General features: G+C 39.1%; 1 protein-coding gene across 6 annotated transcripts in view; it reads right to left on the bottom strand.

Annotated features, from left to right (window-relative positions):
* Nucleotides 1-6209, bottom strand: part of DOCK7 (dedicator of cytokinesis 7) — a 204200-nt gene extending 197991 nt beyond the window's left edge. For all 6 annotated transcript variants that reach the window (XM_063106104.1, XM_063106103.1, XM_063106102.1 and 3 more), the window contains exon 1: nucleotides 6160-6209. In XM_063106104.1, coding sequence (XP_062962174.1) covers nucleotides 6160-6197 — 38 coding nt within the window. In that variant the 5' untranslated portion in view covers nucleotides 6198-6209. The remainder of the gene's footprint in view (nucleotides 1-6159) is intronic.
* Between the last annotated feature and the right edge of the window lie 18718 nt (nucleotides 6210-24927).

Below are 24927 nucleotides of genomic sequence, written 5' to 3' on the forward strand. Positions count from 1 at the left end.
AGCAACATTGTTGTGGGAGGGTAAAATTCGACAATTACTTTAGAAAACAGTGTGGCATTACCTAATAAACTTAAGATAAATAAAATTGCTTTCGTGAGCAATAAAATATCGATGACCTAGCAATTCCACATCTGGGTATTCCCTAGAGAAACTCATATGTACAAGAATATAGGACTGTTCATAGGAATATTTTTTCTGAAAGTCAAAAACTGGAAACAATTCCAAATGTGGAATGGATAAATTGGGGTGTATTTATATAAAGAGATACTATAAAGCAATAAAAATGAATGAACTTCAAGTATTCACAATATCGTAAATGAATCCCACGAATATAATTTTGAACAAAGGAAGCAAGACAGAAAAGCATACAAACATACAATATGACTCCATTCAAATAACTTCAAAAACAGAAAAAACTATATTGCTTAGGAATGCATTCATAGAAGGTAACAATAAAAAAAGCAAGTTAAGGGCCGAGCCCGTGGCGCACTTTGGAGAGTGCGGCGCTGGGAGCACAGTGACACTCCCGCAACGACACTCCCGCCGCGGGTTCGGATCCTCTGTGGGAATGGCCGGTGCAGTCACTGGCTGAGTGCCGGTCACGAAAAAGACAAAAAAAAAAAAAGCAAGTTAATGGTTACCTCAAAAGTCAGAATAGAAGACTGTAGTAGTCTGAAGAATGGGCAAGATTTAGAAAAAAAGAGGAAGAATATACAGAAAAGAAATAACAGCAAAACAGTTACAGAGAAGGAAATGAGCATATTTGTAAGGATACAGTGATAACACCAGACTGACCAGAGGACAGAGTGTACTCTAGAGAATAAATCAACAAAAGGAGAACCAGATTACAGATAACCTTAAAATGCAAGCAAAAGTTTGGATTTAATATGGTAAGAAACCACTATACATTCTTGAATAAAAGAATGTCATGACAAAAGCTGTGTTTCAGGGGGACTTAATTTGCAACACATTTGAATTAGAGGAGAGAGAGGCTAGATCAGCTATGACCCTGTTGTGGTCATTCAGAAGTAAAGTTATAAAAGATGTTCTAAGATGGCAGGGCACCATTCAAACACTTCTTATGTGTCCAGTATCCACAAGACTCTGGGCTAAGCCCTGGAAATAAAAAGTCAAGAACTCAACCTTCCATCAATAATCTGTGAAAAGCTGTATAAAAATAGGGGGAAAGGAAAAAGGCAGGGAGAGGGGCACGCAAGAATGAGAAATTTTTTAAAAGTAGCTCATGAAATCAGTGATGAGGAAAAGAAATAAGTCAAAGGTTCCTAACCCCTCAAGAATTCTATAATTCAAGTAGACATAGGTAAGCACATCTGTATGTCCCATGGATTGATGAGGAGAACAAGTAGGAAGTAGTCATGACTATAACACATACATGGGGAAAATGTGACTAGAAAAGAAAAAAGAATGATTGGTTTGGCAGCTAGAAATGCCAGAAGACTCAATGGTTCTTTGTTTTATGATGAGAAAAGCATAAGTCTTATGGTTTAAAGGAAAGACCCATAAAAAGAAATAGGCTGAAGAAGTTAGAAAGGAAAGGCAAAATTGGGGAATCAAGGTTCTGATGGAGGTGGCAAGGAATGGGGTTTCAAAGTACAATAAACTGAGTAAACTTTAGAAACAAGAGAACGTTCAGGCTCTAGAGAAAAATGGTTTAATGACATATTGAGACAGTAGTATATTAAGATTAAAATAAAGGACTCTTGTTTGTCTCAAACTTTTCAGCAAAAGATGAGGAAGGGAACCAAAAATGGTAAATAAAAAAAATGATTTGGAATAAACCTCATCTCAAATGAGAAGACATTAATTAATAAAGAACAACTCTGGACCATTTTAGTCTCCCTCTAACACTATTCTGCAGCTCAGGAGCAAGAAGTAGGTTAGATATTCAGCTTTAAAAATTCGTGAAATGAGTACAACAAAAGATGAGGAAATATATGTGTCCAAAGAGATGAAACAGGCAGCACTGAAGTAGTTTATAATATATGGAACCATAAAGTGAACAAAGAAAATTTTGCAGACTGAAAGAGTGGGCCTATCCAGCCAGAGTAAAAACAAATAAGGTATTAAATCAGCCTATATCCAGGAAATCCTATTCATGTAAAAGAATTTCCTCAGAAATAAAGACTTGACAGAAACCTTTCATATAAATTCCACTTCTTAGCCAGCAAAATGATATCCAATTAACAAAGGAAAGAATAAGAAAGCAACCATAACTTTTGGATGCTAACAGTTAAATAAAAAGTATAAGATCTGAAATCACAGGACTAGGATTTGAGTCCCAATTTAGGCAAATAATATCACTTTTTCTAGGTTTAATTCCTCATCTGGAAAATGGTAATAATAATAATAGTAAATAATATAGGAATAATAATAGCAATTGCTAACTTTTTTAATGCTTAAGTTCTAAGCACAGTAATAAGTGTTTTCACATGTATGAACTCATTTAATTCACACATTAACTTTATGGAGGCTTTTATCCCCATTTTTCTGATGAGGAAACCAAGACAGAGGTTTGATCAACTACTCAGAATTACACAGCCATTACGTGGGGTAGGCAGAATTTCAACCTGTGCAATCTGATCCCAGAGCCTACATTCTTTACTATGTTCTTCTGCTTCTCTGGGTTATGAAGATGAGAATGTACTAAAAAGTACTTAGATGTATACAAATATTCATAATTACTGCTGAATATCAAGAGATAGGACAAAATAATCCACACAAAATCCTAGACTATTAATATAGAAACAGTCAGCATTCCATAAATGCGTAAGCCTTGTCCTCAAGAAGCAGGGAGGACAGACAAGAAAAGAGGCAATTACTTGATATGGACAAAGTATACATGCTGCTTTCCTACGATGAGCTGAGGTAAGCAGTATAATCAGACATGAGAATAAAGAGCTTTCAGAAATCACCAAATCACAGCCTCAAAAAATAACAGAACTTAAATGCAAAGGGCTAAAAAATAACTGAGCCAGAAAAGAGATCAGTATAATTCTTATTAAAGGTTTCTGGACAATCATGAAGCCTTAAAAAAAAAAACATAAGGTTTTGAACAGCAATAGGCTTTTCACAGAGCAGCAAATTTCAAATATGCACATTATGGAAAGGATTATCACTTTCAAGAAAAGGTCCCAAGTCACATTATAAATAATGCAATAAAAAAAGTAGTTTATGACTTCCTAGCCACTACATACAAAGCATTGTTCTAAGCACTTCAGAGGTATCAATTTATTTAATACTCACAACAGCCCTATAAGGAAAGTTCTATTATTATCCCCATTTTACAGATAGGGAAAATGAGGCAGGAGGGGGTTAAGTAATTTGCCCAAGTTTACTCCATAAGTGGCAGTGCTGGGGTTTCAAACGAGGCAGTTCATTTCTAGAATTTGAGTTATACCTCCCCTACTAGAAAACTAAGAAGCAGAACAAGAATTTATTCAGAAGTATTATTCAATCATACTTGGTAACAAGGAGGAAGGTGTCTTTCATTCACAATAAGCAGATAATAATTCATTACCTACCGCAGTTCTATCCTTGGCTTTCCGTCTCAGTTAAGTCTGCACATTCTCCCTGGAAAATCTTACCAGGTCCCCTGGCTTCAAATACAATCCTCTTGCTGATGACTCCCACATCTGGATCTCCAGCTTAATCTCTCTTCTGCACCTTAAACCTGCACCAATAACCTAATAGATATTTCTCTTCGAACAATTCATAAGCACCTCAAAATCAACATGTCCAAAACCAAATCATCATCTCCATCTCACTTCATTTCCCATCTTCAAACTCTTTCTTCCTCCTGTACTCCCTTATCTCAATGACTGCCACCGTCATCCACCTGGTTGCCCAAGTTAGAAACCTGGATGTCATACCAGATGCCTCAATCTTCCTCACCTTCCATATCCCATCAGTCACCAGTCACTGCCATATCTCTCCATGTGTCTCTCCAATCAGCTCATGTCTCTTCGTTCCCATTTACTTATTTAATTTTATAATTTTATAAGGCTATCCTTACTTGCATTTTGTGTTGTTTTGCACAATTGATTATCTTCTTTCTTTTTCTTTTTTGTCCTGTCCCGTCTGATAACAAACTCCATTAGTGGAGAACAGACATTGTATATATTTCATATCTAACATTCTAATGTGCACTTATTTGATCAGCAAAATGTTTTCAGAGATAAACTTTTGGTTCTATAGAAGAGAAATTAATACTAAGAACGCATATCAAGTAATACATCTTTTTTTAAGAGGCATTGCCATCAGAAATACAACCCAGTTATTTCACACACACAAGTTATAATTTCCTATCACAACTCCCTAGGGTATAATAATTATTACAAGTGTTCAGTGACAGCTAGTACTGTCATCCCTGAGGCACAGGTTTTAGGATCCCCAGAATACCAAGACCCAGGGATGCTTAAATTCCTTATATAAAATGACATATTATTTGCAAATAACCTACTCACATCTGACCATATATTTTAAATCATCTCTAGATTACTTATAATACCTAATACAATGTAAATGCTTATGAAAAGAGTTGCTATACTGTACTATTTTTATATTTGTATTTTTTATTGTATTTTTTTTTCTGAACATTTTCGATTTGCAGTTGGTTGAATCTGCAGTTTGTTCAATCTGTGGATAGGTTGGACCAACCATATAGGCCATACACGAATTATGCCATTTAATGTTCACAACAACCCTATGAGCTAAGTATTGTTATTATCCCCATTTTCCAGATGAGGAAACTGAAACTTCAGAGGTTTCAACAACTCAGCCAAGGTCCCAAGTTAGAAAATAACAGTCAGGATTTGAACCCATGTCGGAGTCTGCCCAGAGAGACCATGCACGTAAGCACTTGCTCTTTTTCCTCTTAAGGAGAAAATGAAATACTGTGTTTTAAAGCTCAAAAGAAAAGAAAAGAAAAAGTTTATATCAAAGAGATGTTAGTTTTAAACGAAAAACGTGCCAAAAGAAAGTAACACTATGGAAGTCGGGCAGTTAAGGAAGGTCCTTTTTGGCAGGTCTGAAAACCTTTAAAAAATGTCAGCAAACTAAAAAGATTCAGAGCCACAGAAATACAATTGTCCAAAAAAGTAACTCATTTGAATCTTTTCTTGGGACATCATAATTCAAAGAAATATGGTTTTATCCAAACCAAAAATGTCTAGTCTTTTACCTAAGTACATTCCACAAAGAAATTCTACAAACATCAGAATCCTCGACCGTAATTCAAATTTGGGTGGGGGTGGGGGGAACGGGGATGTGGCAATCAACCCACCACAAGTAGATAAAAAGGGTCGGAAACGTCAACCTTGCTCACTTGCTTACTTCCAGACTCCTAAAATGAGTAAAAGGGCCAATGTATAAAGAACACTGCCTATCATCCATCTTCCTCTGGTGCTACGAGGAGAAACACGGGGGCACAGTTAAATTCGCATGCTAAGATCAAGCTTCAGCCTACAAACCAAGGATTCGGCAGCTGCACACCGAAGGTGAAGACCCTTGCTCTCAACTTTCCATTTTGAATATACGTTTTAAATTCCAGGTGCACAAGCCCACTTTGAACTGGGCCCCTGGGTGCACGGAAGGTTGCTGTCACATTTCTAAAGAAGGGAGAGGCGTGAAGGAGGGGCGGCCTCCCACCCGCCCGGAGCCCGCCGCGCGCGGCGCTCCTTTTGTCGGGGTAGAGAGGAGGGCGGACCCCGCACCCTCTCGGGGCAAATGGGAGGTGGGCGGAGAGAGAGGAGGGAGAGAAACGCGGCGGCGGCCCTCGACCAGCCGGGGTGGGGACACAAAGAATTTGGGAAGCGCGCACCGGCCGGACAACGAGCTCCCCCACCAGCCCTTCCATGAGCCGCTGAGAAACTCCAGGCCCGGACCGCCGAGGAGCCGGCGGGGGCGGACGCGCTGGCGTCCGTGGCCCTCTGCGCGCCGGGCCGAGGCTCGGAGGGTGGTGCGAGGCCTCGGCCGCCTCCGCGGCAGCCGAGAGCCCTCCGCCCCTGAGGCCAGACGCTGGCCAGGCGGCGGGATCCCGGCGCCGGCTTCGCCACACCCACCCGCCTCCCAGGCCCGGCCCGGGAGGACTCTCCGGTTCTCCCTCGGGCTGCAGCAGCGGGCCCCACGCCCGAGATTTACCTGCTGATCTTCTGGGCGAAGGCGCGGCGCTCGGCCATGGCTGCTGAGGCGGCGGCGGGCTGGGCGCGGGCCGGCGGGCGCGTGCCTCCCCGCTCGCGCTCCCTCCCTCGCGGCCTCCGCCAGTCCCGGCTTCGGACCCGTGAGGCTGGGGCTGGCGGCCGGAGCCGGGAACGAGCCCTGCCGTAATGCTCCTTAGAGGCGCGCACAGAGAAACCGCTCCTCCCCCGGCGCGTTAATCCCGGTGGGAGCCCGGGCTTTAGAAGGCGGCTGTGGCCGGCGGGAGCCAAGGGGAGGATGGGGCGTGGAGGGACCGAGACGCCAGGCCTGGCCACCTCGCTGCCTGGGGACACACACGATTGAAAGGTCGCGGAGAGAAGCCAGAGAGGGGCCAGCGACCTGGCGAGGCAGGAAAATAAGATAACTGAGCGCGTAGGGGGACTTAGCTTTCCCGAAAAGGAAGGGAAGGAAATGGAATATGGGCTTTGCGGGGGGGGGGGGGGGGGGGGATTGCCGCCCAGGACGGCTGGGTTCGGGTTCCTGCAGTGCCCATCTCTGACCAGTTTAAAGCACTTTTTTTTTTCTACTTTGACCTCGTGAATGGGGTCTGGAGAAACAGTGTTTTTTGTTATAGAAAGAAAGCCAGAAAAGACCTTTCTCCTAATGAGGTCACAATAGTAATAGTTGATTTGTGGTGCTTAGCCAGGCACTGGATTAATGTTTTGCATGCGTGATCTTCCTTAAACTTCACAACAGCGCTTTGAAGTAGGTTATTATTCCCACGTAAGAGAATGAAATTGGCTCAGCGAAGTTAAGGGATTGGCCCCAGGAAGCACAAATGGTAAACTTTTCCACTGAGGTCCAAACCCAGAGCGTTTTCTTTGATAACAGTTGTTTCTGTGTTTCTGATACTCTTCTTGAGCCCATTACTTACCCCTTTGAGGTCTTATTTTATATCTATCTGTCTATATCCAGATGATATTCTAATGTTGTTCAACTTTTTTTGTTGGCGACTGGCCGGAATGGGGATCAAAATCCTTGACCTTAGTGTTATATAATACCGCGCTCTAACCAACTGAGCCTACTGGCCAGCCCAGTCCTTCACCATTTTGATGTTCTTTTAAATAATCTCTGTGTTTACCACTGAAACTGCCCTTGCCCATAATATCCTATATGATAGAGATTAGCTGAGTTCACGTCTTATTCCATTGTAATCCCATAATATATATAATGTTTAGCTCCTAATGCATATTTGCTCATTACTGATATTAAGATGAAACAAAGAAAAACATTTTTTTTTGTAGTATGTTTCCTCAGAAATATTGCAACGATTTAACATGTGTATTGATTTATCGTTATCATATTCTCAGCGTGTCCTTGTGGAGTATGTTGGATATCTGTTTATCTCTCTTTTACTGTTGGAAAATCTGTAGGTTGGAGCCATTAGGTCACCTGCCCAGAGTCATACACTGAGTCAGAGGTGAAAGCTTCTTTAGTCACTTCCATAACTTCCTGTCTGGTGCTATAACCTCTTCTGAAGACTTAGTTTATTTGTATAACAGTTCTCATTCCATTAACACACTGCTTTTAAACACTTGATAGAAAACCAGTCATATTCTGCCATCTCCTTACTGTGTGATCTTGGGCAAGCTATTTAACCTCATCTCTAAAATGGGGGAAATAATTGTACATACCTAAAAAGGGGGTTGCAAAGATTCATTGAGTAAATTCATATAAAGTTCTTAGAACAGGGCCTGGCACATGGTAAGTACCATAATGCAGTAGCTGCTGTTGTTATTATCACTGTTATTATCATTATTCATCTTATACCTAAGCTTGTCTTGGGTGCTTGATAGTCCCTGAATCGGTTGTCTGCTCTCATACTCCAGCCAGATGTTGTATGCATTTATCTCTGCTCTCCAAACATCTTTTCACTACTCTCTTAAAGAACTGACCACATTTTGCTTTGAATAGTTCTTTGTGTACATGACTCACTAGTTGCCAAAGTGTCTGAAAAGACATTGCATGTACTGTGCAGTTTACTGGAACAATTTACAGCAGGAAGCAAACAAGCAGAACCAAGCTGTAAGCAGGGGAGATGGAGTCTGGGGAACACTCCAAGCAAGAAGAGTGGCCCCTTCCTTTGAGGAAGAATTAGCAGTCACATATCAAGTCCAATGTGAGCCAGTATCTGTGCCCCCACAGGAGTCCAATCTCAGGGAAATATATGGAACTCAGAAGTGAGAGTGAAAGTGGAATTGTTTCGGTTGACCGGCATCCTTGCTCCCCACACCACCCCCTGCACACACACACATACACACGCACACACGCACGCCAGTCTCTGCACTGTACTTCTGTGAAGCTGACTCCCCCACCCTCAGTTTCAAGAGTGAGTATGTAACCTAGGCCTGGTCAAGCAGAGCAGCACATTCTCCTGGCTTCTGTGACTGGTTTAAGGATAGGCACATGAATCAAGCCAAGACAATGAAGCCCAATCAGAACTAAAAATTGTATTTGCTGTACCAGGGAACTTCATGTAAAGAAGGCCTACCTGAGAGTGAAGCCAAACACAGCAAAGAGGAGAGCAAAAAATTGAAAAAGGTGAGCTCCTTATAATGTAATTTGAGCTTTGGACTTTGCAGTTACGTGAACTAGTAATATGCTGGATTTTTTTTTTTTTTTTTTGCTTAAGCTAGTTTGAGTTAAACTTTCTGTCACTAGCAATTGAAGTCTTACCTGATACTGGAGATTCAGTCAACTAACATTTATTATATACATGGAATACTAGGACCTGGAGATACAATGGTAAATAAGACATTATTTTTGTCCTCAAAGAGTTTAGAGTCTGATTGAAAAGTTAAGTAAACAATATGTTAAGTGCTGAAACAGGAAAAATTTAGAAAGCTATTCACTACATATAAACTCTAGATAGCATCATTTCTCAACATAAGGCGAAGACAGATTATCACCAAAATATTTATTTGATATGAGATGGTAAAAACCAGATGTACTTTGACCCTATGTGTAACCTGTTAAAACCTTGCAGAAAGGCTGGTTGGAACTGTAGAAGCATCAATGGCCCAGCCACCGACTGGGATTCAGGACCCAAGTTCCCCACTAATGAGAAGATACTGGCAAAGAAACTACTTACCAGGGCCACGACAAGTTTGACAGAATAGCCTCAAAACAGTGAGTTTTAGGTAAGAAAGCCTCAGGACAGTTTTCTCATGAGACAAACAAGTTTAATAAAATCCCTCAGGCGGAAGACTTAAGCAGGGAAAAAAGGAAAAAGAATGAGGGAAAGTCATATGAGTTTCATATTCTAACCCTTTTCAAACTCAAGTTTCCTCCTTTATGTAGCACTGAGGAGAATTAAGGATAAGGCATGGTCCAGATTCTAAGGCCACAGTACAAAAGGGTAGGGTTTTGCACTATGAGGGATAAAGTTCTGGCTTTGCAAACACAATGTGTTTTCTTTTGCAATTTCGGGGGCATAGGGAGTGGTTCCTTTTTTTAGGCTTGGGCTTTTATGAAGCACCACTGGATTCATAAAATAAGATTGACCTGGAGCTCCCTTCACTAGAAGCCTATAGCAAAGCCAGATGAGTGTGGCCCAGAGGAAGGGAGGACTGGGGCTTGACATGTGCGTTTACCATTGGGCACTAAATCCAAGCTAGGGATGCTTTTGCCTGGCCTTGTCCTCTGTCTTTCATTCTATCTTTGTACCTAATAAATGTGATTTTTGCAAGAGGCAATTCAAGGAGCCTAAACCTCGCCTTATTTCACATCTAACGGCACTCATGTTTACTCTGTTAGGATACTCACTACACTATTCAATTAGTGCCTGTTAACCTGTGTTCCCACAACCCTTCCTTGGGTTTGATTAATTTGCTAGAGCAGCTCACAAAACTCAGGGAAATACTTACATTGACTGGTTTATTATAAAGGATATTACAAAGGATACAAATGAAAACATGCATAGGGCAAGGCATGTGGGAAGGAGCACAGAGTTTCCATGCCCTCCCCAGGCTTGCCACCCTCTGTGAACCTCCACATGTTCAGCTATCCTGAAGCTCCCCAACCCCTGTCCTTTTGAGTTTTTAATGAGTCTTCAGTACATAGGCATGATGTATTAAATGATTGGCCATTAGTGATCAGCTTAACCTAACCTTCAACCCCTCTCTCCTCCTGGGAGGTTGCAGGGTGGGGCTGAAAAGTCCCAACCCTTTAATCATGCCTTGTTCTTTCCAGTGACCAGCGCCTTCCTGAAGCTATCTAGAGACTGCCAGTCATCAGTCAACTCATTAGCATACAAGCAGACATTTATTATTTTGGAGATTCCAAGTATTTTAGGAGTTGTATGCCTGGAAGTAGGACAAAAGCCAAATATATACTTCAAAATATCATAGCTGTTTTCAAGGTAGTCATATTTGATGAGGGAAATTTTTCTTTTAAAAGAATTTTAGCTAAGAAATGTAGACTCTCATGAAATAATGAATCTAGGTCTGTACAGTCCTCTACAGTAGCCACCAGCCACATGTAAACACTTAGACTTAAGTTCATTAGATGGAGTTAAAAATTCAGTTTCCACTTGTATTAGGCATATTTAAAGTATTCAATAGCCACATGTGGCTCAAGGCTGCCACATGCATACAGAGATACATGGACAGTATACAGATGGAACATTCCCATCATCGTACAAAGTTCTATTCAACAGCACTGATCTAAAGATTAGAGCTGCTAAACCATTAGATAAGAGCTTATTGGGGAACTTTAAATGGTTGGATCAGGTTGATAAGACCAGACCTACCTGATCAATCTTAACATCATATGCACATACACACACACACACACACACACACACACATGCGTGTGCACACACATACAAACACAAAGTCAACCAATCAATATGTGCCTCTGTGTGTGATGTAAGGAGGAGATGTACAGAATGATACATCTATAGGAGATGCATAGGATTTATACAGCACCATCTATGAAATATTCCTGGCAGAAATTTGAGCTTAATCTGGTCAAGCCACTAGATCTAATTCTCAGTTTAGAGAAAATACAGGGACTAAAGGAACATGTTAAACAACACTCTGTTACAATCAACAAAATTCAGAATGTGGGAAATTCTATAGGACATAATGACCCAATTCCTTCAAGAAATAAATGACGGAATTTTTTTAGAAAGATTAAAAACAATAAGCACACAAGCAACAAAAGGCAAATTGGACATCACCAAAATTTAAAGATTTTGTGCTTCAAAGGATACCATCAAGAAAATAAAAAGACAACTCACAGTGTGAAAAAATTTTTGCAAATCATTTATCTGATAGAAGACTTGTATCTAGAATATATAAAGAACTCTTAAAAGTCAATAACAAAAAGAGAAATAACTCAGTTTTCAAATGTGCAAACAATTTGAATAGACATTTCTCCAAATAAAGTATGCAAATGGCCAAGACGTATATATAAAAAGATAATATTATTAACCATCAGGGAAATACATATCAAAACCACATTGAGATACCCCTTCATGCCACTAGGATGGCTAGAATCAAAAGGACAGACATCAGTAAGTGTTGACGAGTATGTAAAGAAATTGGAGCCTTCATATACTACTGGAGGGAATGTAATATGGTGCAGCCACTTTGGAAAACAGTCTGGCAATTCCTAAAAAGGTTAAACATACAGTTATCCTGCAATTCCACTCCTAGGTATATATCCAAGAGAAATGAAGACATGTCTACACAAAAACTTGTACACAAATGTTCATAACAGCATTATTGATAATAGCCAAAAAGCAGAAACAACTCAAATGTTTACCAATGGATGAATGGATAAATAAAATGTAGCATATTCATACAATGGAATATTATTCAGCAATAAAAAAAAAATAAAGTATTAATACATGCTGCAGTATGGATGGACCTTGAAAAACATTATGCTAAGTGAAATAAGCCAGTCACAAAAGGCGACATATATGATTCTGTTTATATGAAATGTCAAGAATAGAAAAATCCACAGGGACAGAAAGTAGATTAATGGCTTCCAGGAGCTGAAATGTGAAGTGACTGCTAATGGGTATAGGGTTTCTTTTTAGAGTGATTAAAATGTTCTAAAATTAATTGTGATGGTTGTGCAATTCTGAATATACTGAAAACTATGAATTTACACTTTAAATGGGTGAGTTGTATGGTATGTGAATTATATCTCAATAAAGCTGTTATTTAAAAATAGAATAAAATAGACTTAAAAGATATACCATATTAATCAGGGCTCTCCAGAGAAACTAACAGTGTGTGTGTGTACATATATATATATAGAGAGAGAGAGAGAGAGAGAGAGAGGCAGAGACAGAAAGAAATACTTAAAAAGAATTGGCTTATGGGATTATGGAGGCTCACAAGTCCCAAAATTTGCAGCCTGTAAATTGGAGATCCAGGAGAATTGATGATGTAGCTCTGTGTACAAGTCCCAAGGCCTGAACACCAGGAAAGCTGATAGTGTAGTTCCAGTCTGAAGGCTAGCAGGCTCAAGACCCAAGAAGAACCAATGTTTCAGTTCAAGTCCAAAGGCAGGAAAAACCTGATGTCTCAGCTTGAAGGCTGGCAGGCAGGAGGAATTCTCTCTTATTTAGGGGAGGGTCTCCTTTTTTGTTTTCTTCAGGCCTTCATCTGATTGGATGAGGCCCATCTACATTAGGGAAGGCAATTTGCTTTACTCAGTCAATTGATTTAAATGTTAAACTCATCCAAAAACACTCTCACAAAAACACCCAGAATAATGTTTGACCAAATATCTGGGCACACTGTGACCCAGCTAAGTTGACATATAAAATTAACCATCACATATACCTACCCAAGTATAATGTGTAGAATGTTGGGGTCAAAACAAAACAACCCAACTGTAAAATAAAGACATTTGTGAGACAGGTGGCACATTGCTATCACTGACTGAGTATTAAATGCTATTAAGAATTATTATTTTCTGGGTACCTTCCATTTGTTCCTACAGATCCACTCTCCACCATTCCCACCCTGTCCTCTGCTCCAGAAGGCTGGCTGGTATGTACTCCCATGCCCTCTAGCTATTAGTTGGATTTGGCCAATGAGAAATCCTGGCAAGAGAACCAAGGGAGCGAGGAGAATAATGTCAAGGTATTATTTCCCTGCTTCCCTCCTTGCAAGGTCTCTTCTTGTGTGCTGTGTCTCAACCAAAGGTCATTGATTCTCTCAGAGTAGCTAACTCTATAGACTTTCTTACAGGTTCTTACTTGGGCCTGGAGGTAGTACCAACCTAACAACCACTTGCCCCAGGTTACTATACCTTGTGGCTCTTCTATACCCACAATCTCTTAAATAAATCCTCCTAAAATTATCTACTTTGAATGTGTCATCTGTTTCCTGTTGATATCTTGATTTACATATGATAAGGGTATTATGGTTATGAAAAGAGAGAGAGTTCTTTATTCTTTGAAGACACATACTGAAGTATTTATGAATGAAATGATAGAAGGCCTGGCATTTGCTTTAAATATAATCCAAAAATAAAAAAAAATAATAAACATAATCCAACAACATGGGTTTGTGTTGATAATTGTTGAAGGTAGGTGATAGGAACATGGGGGTTCATTACATCATTCTTTCTAAGTTGAGAAAAAAGTCCCCCAAGTGAGTATGATGTCAGAAGAAAGAAGAGAACCTAATGATTAGAGAAGAAAGAAAGAGTGTTCAAATCCTGGAGGCTGAATCTATCATGTAGCCAGACTAGAAGGTCTAGACAGCTAGGGATCGAGGCAATAAAGCAAGTAGAGGAAATGTTGGGTCAAGGGCCAGCTTGGAACCAATGTCAGTGGTGCCCTATTGTGCCATTCTTCTCATTTCATTTCACTGGGCTAAGAACTGAGACCTGCTGGGAAGTATTGGTTATGGATCTGGACAGAGCTGAGCCCTACGTTCTTTAGGAACAGTAGGACAGATCTAGAACAAGTGGGTCTGACATAGAGAAAGGAAGCACCAAAGTTCAAGAGAATTGGAGTCATAGAAAGATTCTGTCAGGTGGGAGGCTCTATACATGTTTGTAAGTTGTGCGGAAGGACCTAGAGGAGAGAGAAAATATCGAAATATAAGAGAGACACTGTTGATAACCTTGAAGAGTAGAGACACCTCTCATTTGCTAACTTGGCAGGGAAGAAGAGAATGGAAAACCACACAGCATTTTAGGGGTGGAAATAAGCAAAGTTGAAGGACCGACATTCAGATAGCGTTTTGTTTTCTCACTAAATATAACAATATAAGGCCAGTACATTAGTTTTTTATCACAGTGTGACCAAAGTTGACCATTTCTTTTGTCATAGAATGTAACCTATCAAAGGATCAACTATCTCATCATATCCATAAGTCCTGCCCACATGAAAGGGGAGGGCTTATACAGAATAAGTACATCAGGAACAGGAATCTTGGAGGCCGTCATAAAACTCTGCTTACCGCAACCAGGAAAAGATGAGAATTTGGGATGTATGAGGTCATTGATGGAACTGGGGAGGTCATTTGATGGGGAACCAGGGACCATATTGAAAAACGTACCAAGACACACAGTGAATCAAATGGGGAAAGTGCTGAAAGTCATAATCCTTCTTGATACATTTGGAGCAGGGAACTAGAAATCAGAAAAAGTGGGTTTTTAGTTCTGGCTCTGCCACAATCTTACTATGCAACTTTGAGCAAATCACAAGTTTTCTGAGCCTCTCTTTCCTCGGCTATAAAATAAAGGTGATGAAAGTAGATGATTGCTAAGGTAAATAAAAATTCTCTGTTATGAGCATCATATGGCACTGAGACAAGGATGAAAAAGAATTGGGGAGGATATTCTTTTTCCAAATATTTTAAAGAATTGCATAACTTTCTGTTTGGGGACTACTTAGGTATAGGCTTACTTAAAGGAGGTGAAAAGGTAGATGATTACCAGTTAAAAATGCTGCCAGACGTGTAATTACGTGATTCTAAAATAGAATGTCATCTTCGAACTTAGCTTTAGTATTTGCTGTCTTTATCTGCAAGTTGTTTTAGTCCACTGCTTTTTTTTTTTTTTAATGATTCAGCTGTATAGTATCACGCAACTGTTTTATAAAAGGTGGGATATTTTATCAAGTCAATTCTGAATCAGATTCTGATTCTGCTTCCATCCCTCCTTCTGCCTGTAATAAATTGCCTAATATCATTTAATTTTATCTTCTTTGCTTCTCAGAGATTATAATACATATTTCTGAAAGATTGTGTAAAAATAATTGATTCTACAAAATGGTTTTAAAAGCTGTAAGTAAAAAGAATTTAAATATTTCTATAAAAATTTATCTTTATCTGGCATGTTTTTTCAAAGTACATTTTTTAATACAAGAATTACCTAGCCAGCCCTTGAGGGTTGTCAGTTCTGTAAGTTTGCACACTTTTACTTACCCTATATTATGTATTTATAAATAAGATATGGAAGGAATCTGAGAGCTTATCTGGTTCAATTTAAGTGGAGTGAAATGATGTCACCTAAAACCATCCAGGAAGTTGCAGAACCAGATACAAAACTCAGGTCTCTATTTTCTATTCAAGTGCCGTTTTGTTTCTTTCTTTTTCTTTTTTTTTTTTCTTTGTATAGCTAGTAAGTGTATTCTTTCTCAAATACTATTTTTATGACTCTATGGAATCCATTTATTCATTACTTACTTGCTCACTGAATAAATATTTTTTAAGTGCTACCATGTGCTAGGGTTTGTGCTAGGCCCTGGTGATACATCTATGAATGAAAAAATAGTTCTTGCTATCCAGGAAGTAACAGTTGATGGGGAAGGGGTGTGGAGGGAAGCAGAGAAGTTAACAGGCAATTATTTGATAAACGTACACACAGAATACTTTGGGGATACATAAGAGAGTGTTATAACTGATTCTTGGGTGGTCAAAAAAACTTCTAAGAGAAGGTGACCTAAATCCTAAAGGAAAAGTGGAAATAAGCCAAACAGGGAAACTAGTGAAGGTGGGGAATGGGCATTCTGGGCAGAGTAAACCCCATGTACAGATGCACTGAGGTACAAGAGCTCAGCTTATTCTGTGAAACTGCAAATGGTTCTGTGTGGTTGGAGCTTAGAGTACAAGGTAGGGAGTGATTAGAAGTGAGACTGGAGAGATAAGTCAGAGGCCAGTTTATGAAGGGTTTGCTATGCCAAGCTAAGGAATAGAGAGTACACCCTGAAGGAAATGGCTGGGAAGTGGAGGGTGGTAGGGAATAATATAATCAAATCAGAATTCAACTATGATTACTCTGACTTTCATTAAGAAAATAGATTGAATAGATTGAAAAGAAGTTAAAAGTGGGGGCAGGAAGACTAATCAGAAGGCTGTTGCATTAATCTAAGGGTATTAGTCTATTGATTTGGTTACTGTAACAGAAACACAAATAAGAGCAGTTTGAACAAGATGAAAGATTTTTCCTCACTTAGTCTGGGCCTAAGCAATCCAGGGCTGGTGTAGCAGTTCAAGATCACAGACCCTCAGGTATTACCCTAATCAGCATGTTCCAGGCTGGTTCACCACCACAACAAACACGTTACAGCCTGAGAGAGAAAAAAAAATGAAGAAGGGAATACATTTCCCTTTAAGTTATGACCTGGAAGTTCCACACATGACCATTGCCTAGCTGCAAGGACAGCCAGGAAATGAAGTTTTTATTCTGTGATGCCATGTGCGCTGTTAAAAAACAGGGGTTCATTACCATAGACAAAGGGGAGGATAAATTTTCTATGGCACCACTAGCAGTTTCTGTTATCCTAAGTAAGAAAAGAAAAATACCTCAACTGAAGTAGTAGAAGTGAAAATTAAGAGACATATATCAATTTGAGAGATAACTGGGAGATAGAGTTGGCAGAACTTAGCCATGGATTGGATTTGAGAGGTGAGGGACAGGCTGGTACTAGAGATGATACCCAGGTTTCTGACTTGGGCACCTAGATGGATGATGGTCAGTAACATTTACAGAATTGGAGCATATAAGAGGGAGAAGAGATTTGGCGAGTAAGTGAAAATGATACAGTTTTGCACAAGTCAAGTATGTAGGACATTCAGACAGAAATGTCTAGTAGGCCGACTTTGAAATATCAGCATCCACAGGGAAATTCAAAGAGAGTAGATGTTGTTTGAGGGATGAGAGAATGTGTCAACTGAGAGAAAGAAGAAAAGGCTGAGAACAGAAACCAAATTTTTAAAGATAAAAGTGGAGAAGGGATATCAAGGAAAAGAAAAAGAAGAAAGGACATTGGAAGTCAGAGGAGAATAAAAAGATGTGGTGTCGTAGAAGCCAAGGAAAGAGATCTTATCAAGAAGAAACAATAAACGTTGTTTAGAACACTGCCAAAGGAATTCCTGGTGAAAATGATGAGAAAGTTAGAGAATTCTAATAATAGTAAGGTGGGTTAGCCACTTGCTAACATCAGGGAACATAAATAAGGGCAATAATGGCACCTACTTTACAGATTGTTGGAACTATAAAATTAATATCAGGGATTTGGCACATAGTAAGTGCTTGATAAAGATTAGCTATTTTTGCTGTTGTTTTTTTGAGTAGTAGTATTTTGAAATCCAGTCAGTAATTACCTATTCTCTACCTCCTATTTCCTGTCCCTTCCTCCTGCTTCTCCTTCCTCACTTCTCACCTGTCCTTATTACACAGTGAATAATGCCTAGTGTACAGAGAGCACTGTAAAAAAACCTAAATTCTTTTAATTTGCAGCCCTTTTGGTATGGTCAATTCAGTGGATCTAGCAATCATTCAAATTCATATGTAATCAAATCAACTACCAAATATTCAGATTGGCTGAGCAGATTCCAGCCATTTAAAAAGTTTTCTCTGCTCTATCTGTTTTTTTCTGCATTTAGACATAGCTTTACTGTGGGTATCCTTACATTTTACATATATTTAAAGTCATCACACTTACCAAGAGGACTTTACAGCACAGTAAGAACTTGGAGGTCAGAATTCATACATTCTTACTACGTCACCCAGGGAATTTTGCTTAACTTCTCAAAACTTCAGTTTCCTGATCTGTAATATGATAATTATAATAATACAAGAGATAGTAGCATCACAGGTTTATTGTGAGGACTAAATAGACACTGTATATAAAGTGTTTACCATCGTGCATGGTACAGATGTTAGCTTCTATTACTGTTCTGATTTTAGCCTCCTTCATTCTCATGCCAGTGCCTTACCCTTCTGGAGTTCACCTTTCTGTCTGCTATGTTTCAAGTCTCTGAAGAAAAAAAAAAAAGTTTCTCAATGGTTCTTCAAGGCAGAACAAATATAAAAAATAATGTTTCTACCACCAAATGTAGGCATAGTTTTAGTATTGCATAAATAATGCTTTTATAGTACAAATGATACAACTAACCCACCATGTACTTTCCGTGTCTGGAAGGACATGAATGCGAATAAGAAAAATACTGAAATGTTACCCTCAGTGTGGATCAGTAACTGTGAGTTTTTCCCTTTTTGGTAATACTGACTTTATACTGGTGTATCCCTTAAAACCTTTACAATAAAAACATGCATCCAAATGCCCACTATGAGCCTTGTATTTTGCGCTGCACTGGGATTTATCAGTAAATGAGACTGAATAGGGGAGAAGATTGCCATAGGTAGGAGTGTGTAAACTGAAAACTAGAGGATAACTAGGAATTAGTCTGGTGAGGCTGGTTGCTGAGGCCATGGATTCAGTCCTTCTCTTCTCTGGTCAGTAACTCTGCTGTGTTTCATAAACATGGCTGTGTTCCAATCTCTTTTATGACTTTGGTGTGGCAAGTTCCTTTACTTCTCTAAGCCTCAGTTTTCTTATATGTATAATATAGACAGTAATATCTACCTCATCAAGTAATTGTGAGGATCAAATTAAATATGCATGTAATAAAACACTTTCCATAGTGTTTGGCACATAGTAAGAGCTCAATAGGTGGCAGATGTTATTATTACTAGTTTAAGGAGAGCAACTGGTGAATGGTTTTTAGAAATGTTCATATCTCTAAATCTAACCCAAGAAATTAATGATATATAAGTATAATGTAGAGAGGTTCTGTTTTGCAGCATTAATCATAATAGTGAAAAAGTTGACACAGCCTAAATGTCCAACAAAATTATTCACTTGTGGGATATATAAAAAATAATGTTTTATGGCATGTCATTTCAAGTTTTAAGAGTATCTCTATAATAACATTGCTCTTATTTATTTGCATTCTGACAGCAGCCTCTCTTGAGTAGAAAAGAATAGAATTACAGTATGTGCTATGGATTACACATGACGGTGAGTCTCACAAAGAAATGTCACCTTGCTGCTTCTTAGGAAAAATTTGGGAACCCTTCAGCTAGTTATTGTTTTATTGCCTCTTGGCTTCAAATTAACTCTTTTAAACAGCTCTTTAAAAATGGATTGGGCCATTTAAATATATTTTTCCTGAGATGGCTAACCCTGAAGTTTTGTCAGTAGAGGGTGATGGTGGGGAGACATTGCAGGAAGAAATGAGTTTTCCTTCCTGGTCTGTGTGCTCCCTGAGCAGGTCTTACAGCACTTAAGCTTTTCCAGTGCCTGGTTTCCACGACTTCCCCCATCACCCCCTTGGGGAATGGTGCCTATGGTAGACAGTTCTCCCTGCATCCCAGAAGGTGAATTTCTGACAGGTTCAATTGGCAAGTTTCCAACAAGTTCCACTCTTCCAGTGCAGCACCACAATGACTTATATGCCATCCAAGAGCCATAACTATGCCCTTATATTTGCTATTTCTGTGTTCTTTAGAATTCTCTTCACTTCTTACTAGCAAATCCATCATTACTCTCATCCCCTTCTTTATATAAAATTTATATTGAGCTTGCCCTCCTCAAGTTACTGTGTAATCTTTATCTCCTGATTGGATCCAGGCTGATACACCACAGCTGTAGGCAAAGTTATCTTTATGTTAGGAGAATCACAGGTGAGAAACAAGGAAACAGAGCACTCCTAGAATATGCAACTTAGGGGTCATCCAAAACCTTTGATCCTTTAGGGGATAAATACTAGGGCTGTTGAGCTGGAGGAAGGTAGTTGGAAGTGCTGCCAGCTGGAGCTGAAAACTACTGGAGACACTTAGACATTCAGAGAACAGTGAAGACTGAGGCTGGATGACCAGCAATTGTCTTCTTTCTGCCTTCATGGTGGCTTTCTCTAATATTCCCTCACCTTCTTCCCTTGGTATTCAGTTTTTGTCAGGTCTCAGAAATGTAAAAATGATAAGAAGGCCACCCTACTTAAAGAGCAACTCTATACTCCTGTTTACCCACTTGTGCTTCTCATATCTCCCACTTAAATTGAACCTTCTGAGTGGGAACTCTCAGGATCCTGTGGTAATCAGGGTATCACCTGGCAAGAAAAGCAAGAGCAAGGACATTAATGTGCTCACTTGCTGTACTTGTAAAGCCATCAGAACTGCTCCCTGGCGACCCATTAAATCATTAACCCGTTACTCCATGAATGGATTAATCCATTCATGAGGGCACAGTCCTCACAATCTAATCACCTCTTAAAGGCCCCCCCCTTTCAAATACCATAATCAGATTTCCCACCCTCTTAACAATGGGGGTCAAGGTTCAATGAATTTGGGGGGGGGAGTCAATCTACAGCACTGGGTAAGCACCAATCTCAACCCACCTTTATAATAGACTTAGAGGTATCATTTCAGATTGTATCTAATGTTCTGGGAGCTAAGTGGCTACTGGATTGCAGAGTCTTTCCAGGGTAAATTGAGTGGGAAGTGAGAAAACTGGTGATGAAAAAGATAGGGGGTTTTCTACAGATAATGCCCAAACATCTCAACTATTACTTAATGATAGGGTTGTCCTTCCGCCTTTCCCCTTGCACCTGTATCCACCCTCTCTGAGAGTTCTTCCATTTAAAGACTCTCTTGATGTATATTTAACCACATTTCATTAGTCACTTTCTTTTCCTTTCAGGGGGTTCGAGAGAGGTTGCATAAAGGAAACCGTGTGGTTTTTCCTCCAGCCGTTCCTCTAAGGATAACCTTATTGCTATGGATTGATTGAATTGTGTCCCCGAAGTTCATATGTTAGAAGCTTAATTCCCACTGTTACTGTTGAGGGTGGGAAATCCTATTATGGTAATTAGAAGGTAGGGCCTTGAAAAGGTGATTAGATTGTAGGATCTTGCCATAGTGAATGGATTAACAATGGTGGTCAGGGGTGTGGTTCTGAGGGCTTCAGAAGAAGAGCACATGAGAAGAGCACATCTTTCTGCTCTGCCATTTTGCAATGTGATACCCTGCTGTCACTGAAGTCACCACCAAAGAAAGCCTTCACCAAATGTTTTCCCTAGACTTTGGACTTCCCAGCCTCCAAAACTGTAAGCAATAAATGTCATTTTCTTACAAATTACCCAGTTCTATGTATTTTGTTATAAGCAACAGAAATAGACTAAGATACCTATCTATATGAGGAATATAATCAATTCAGAGTTGGTCATCATGTTTTTCATATAGTAGAAGAGTAGATTTAATACATAAATTGAGTATGAGTTGCTTTGGGCTATCTGGCCCTGATCCCTTCTTCTGATTGCACCACTCTTATTTTCTTTGGAGAATCTTTCCCTCAATCTCAATCCATGTAGTGGAATTTATCCTACTCTTAGCTCTAGGAATTATTTGTGAGAAGACCTGTTCAATCAAAGTGCCACATCCCCCTGGTAACAGTTATTAGTGATGGTTTCAAGGAGGGTTATGTGATGCAATACAGACCAATGAATATCAGGATTAACTTTTTCTTGGGACTGTTGGGGAAAAAATGCTCTTTCACTTTATTTGTTAAGCTGATAGGATGTAAATCCAAAGATGATGGTGGCCATCTTATCCACCTATGGATGAAGCCAACAGAGAGGAAAATAGAGTGGAACAATGGCTAGAGATATCTTCCTGATTCATGGTTTTAGCCTGCACTGTCCAATAGGGTAGCCAATAGCCACATGTGGCTACTGAGCTAAATTGTTATGTGCTGCAAGCATAAAATCACACTAGGTTTCAAAGATTTAGTATGAATAAGAGAATGCGAAATTTTCATTAATAATTTTTTATATTGATCACATGTTGGAATGATATTTTGGCTATATTGGGCTAAATAAAATATGTTACTAAAATTAATTTTGCCTGATTCATTTTTGTTTTTTATGTCATTAACAGAATATTTTAGGTAACACATGTGGTTCACATTTGTGGCTTGTATTCTATTTATATTGAGTAGCATTGGTTCGAGCACTTGGATCCAGCCATGGCTAAAGTAAGCCAGTAAATTTATGTTTTTGCTTAAAAAATCATTTAGTTTTATTTTGCCAGTGTCAGAAATCAAACCAAATTCAGTCATTGTCTGAATTCTCTATTTGTCATGATTGACCAGATATACGAGTATATGTTTTCAGTCATTTATTCGATGTATTTGATGTATATTCATGTCTTGCATTGTGGGTGAGCACCCAGTCCGAAAGAATTCCCTCTCTGCTTAGGCTGGTTCCTTATATGAACCCTCCACAACAGGATGTTGAAGCATGGAGCTCTCATACTCTACAAAGTGCTCATTAGTACTTTACAAAAACACACTTACCACACTGGTCAGCGCACACAAAAAATTTGTTTTCATGTTCATTCTTTAATTCTAGTTTTATTTGTTTTGTTGCTGATGGGTAGATTTAGTTAAAAAATAATACAAACTATGAAAGCACTGATACGCAAAAGGAAGAGCCTTACCTGATTTATACCTAAAAAATCTGCAGAGAAAATATTCTAAAAATAAGCTTCCAGGACAGTAAAGAAAATGTGAAAATAGTATCCTCATAACAAATAGCATAATCTAAACTACATCAATTTATGTTGTTTTCCAGTAGAGTTATGGGTCACAAATTGATATGAGTATTTTTAATTTAATTGAGGTAAACATGAAAATCTCTAAACCCAATGAACTTTGGCAAGCATGCATCAGAAAAATAACAGAAACATACCCAGTTTCTTTTCATGAATCTGTTATCTAGCCACAAAGCTCTCTACACCTTTGCCAATGATGAATTGAAATCAACAGAGATGAACACGGATGATAAAATTGTGTTCAGACAGATGACTATGAGAGGAAAAAAAGCAGATATCTTATGTTGACTCACAGACAATTTTATACATGGAACATCAACTTTAAAAATGAGGGGGCACAAATAGTCTACGAAAGTAAGATGCCTGATTTGTTATTTCCCAGCACTCCTCATCATGCCTGACTTAAAGGAAGACCTTGTTACCAGCAACGATTTTCTCTAGAAGAATCCAAGGAACTATAAACTAGAAACAATCACTTTCTTTTCAGTTGTTCTCATTATGTCCCCTGAATTGCAAAGAAATTATTAAGTGACCAAATTTTAAGACATGCTATGTTTTATATGAGAGATGCATTTTTTTAAATTGTTAGAGGTTTTTTTTAAAGCTTAGTTTTATCTTTTCGAAAAGATAAGTTTTCGTGAAAGCAGAAATACTTTTGTAGCTATCCCAGTGTTGGGTACCCAAAATCGCTGCTGCTGCTGCTGCCGCCGCCGCCGCCACCGCCGATACCACTATCACTACTACCAGTTACTGTTTATTAAATGCCAGTCATTATGTTTGGTATTTTACATAAATTATCTTTCATCTTTGCAACAATACTAGATATATTATCTCCACGGTATCAAAGAAGAAACAAGATTCTTTGAGGTTAGGTGGCTAACTCAGACCACACAGCCAGGATTCAAAATCCAGGTCTGATGTCACAGGTTGGGCTCTTTCCACCGAATTTTACATTTTTTCTTTACTTAATTTTTGGGGCAGTCTTTATTTAATTTGAGGGGCCAATAACTAGCACTGATTTGTTCACCTGATTTCTGAATCAATGGCAAAACAAGGCAGTTGGGAGCCAAAAGAAATCCCCTTTACTATGGATAAAGATTAGGCTGGAGGGCTGATGTCTGAGCAAGTGGGCTTCGTAATAATGAGTCCAGAATTATTCAGACATACCTACCTAGTTGCAGTTAATGCTGAAACTTGTCAGACCCCTTCCTCACCCCCCAGGGTGGGAAGTGCCAGTCCCTACAGGAGCAGAAAGAAAAACACATGCTTCCTCTCTTCAGTTATATCCAAGAGGAAGATGAGCTGTTCATGCCCAATTTCTTTTTTCAAACTCACTGATCACCTCCGGGATGGGATGAGTGCAGTGTTGGCAGAAGATCGGGAGCACAGTACTATATACACATTAATGGGTTCCTGTCAAATGGAAGAAACATCAGGAGCAGGAAGAAGTACCTTCAGTAACACTAATAGCATACTTACAGGTTAAATGCATCTATTTGTCTATCTAGAAGGTCTCGATTGATTTATAGCTCTTTTTAACATTCTTGATAAAAATTTATTTTTTCCATTGACTTATAAAGTTCAAGAAATTACCCCAACTATACCCAGAGTTTTAATAGTATCATCATTTTATCATTACAAAGCAATTACACTAAGCACCTAACTGTATGTAACCTTGGGATGGACACTTTAATCTGCCATTGTACCACTGCTATGATTTCAAGAGAGGACATTTATTTTAGTAGATTATGAAACATGGGAGTATAGATGAGCTCAATGCTAATGATAACTCCCAAAGACCTTTATCTATCTTATTCAGCACTGCTCCCAAGCTTAGTG

Source organism: Cynocephalus volans, chromosome 8 (genome assembly GCF_027409185.1).
Source record: "Cynocephalus volans isolate mCynVol1 chromosome 8, mCynVol1.pri, whole genome shotgun sequence".
NCBI classification, from domain to species: Eukaryota; Metazoa; Chordata; class Mammalia; order Dermoptera; family Cynocephalidae; genus Cynocephalus; species Cynocephalus volans.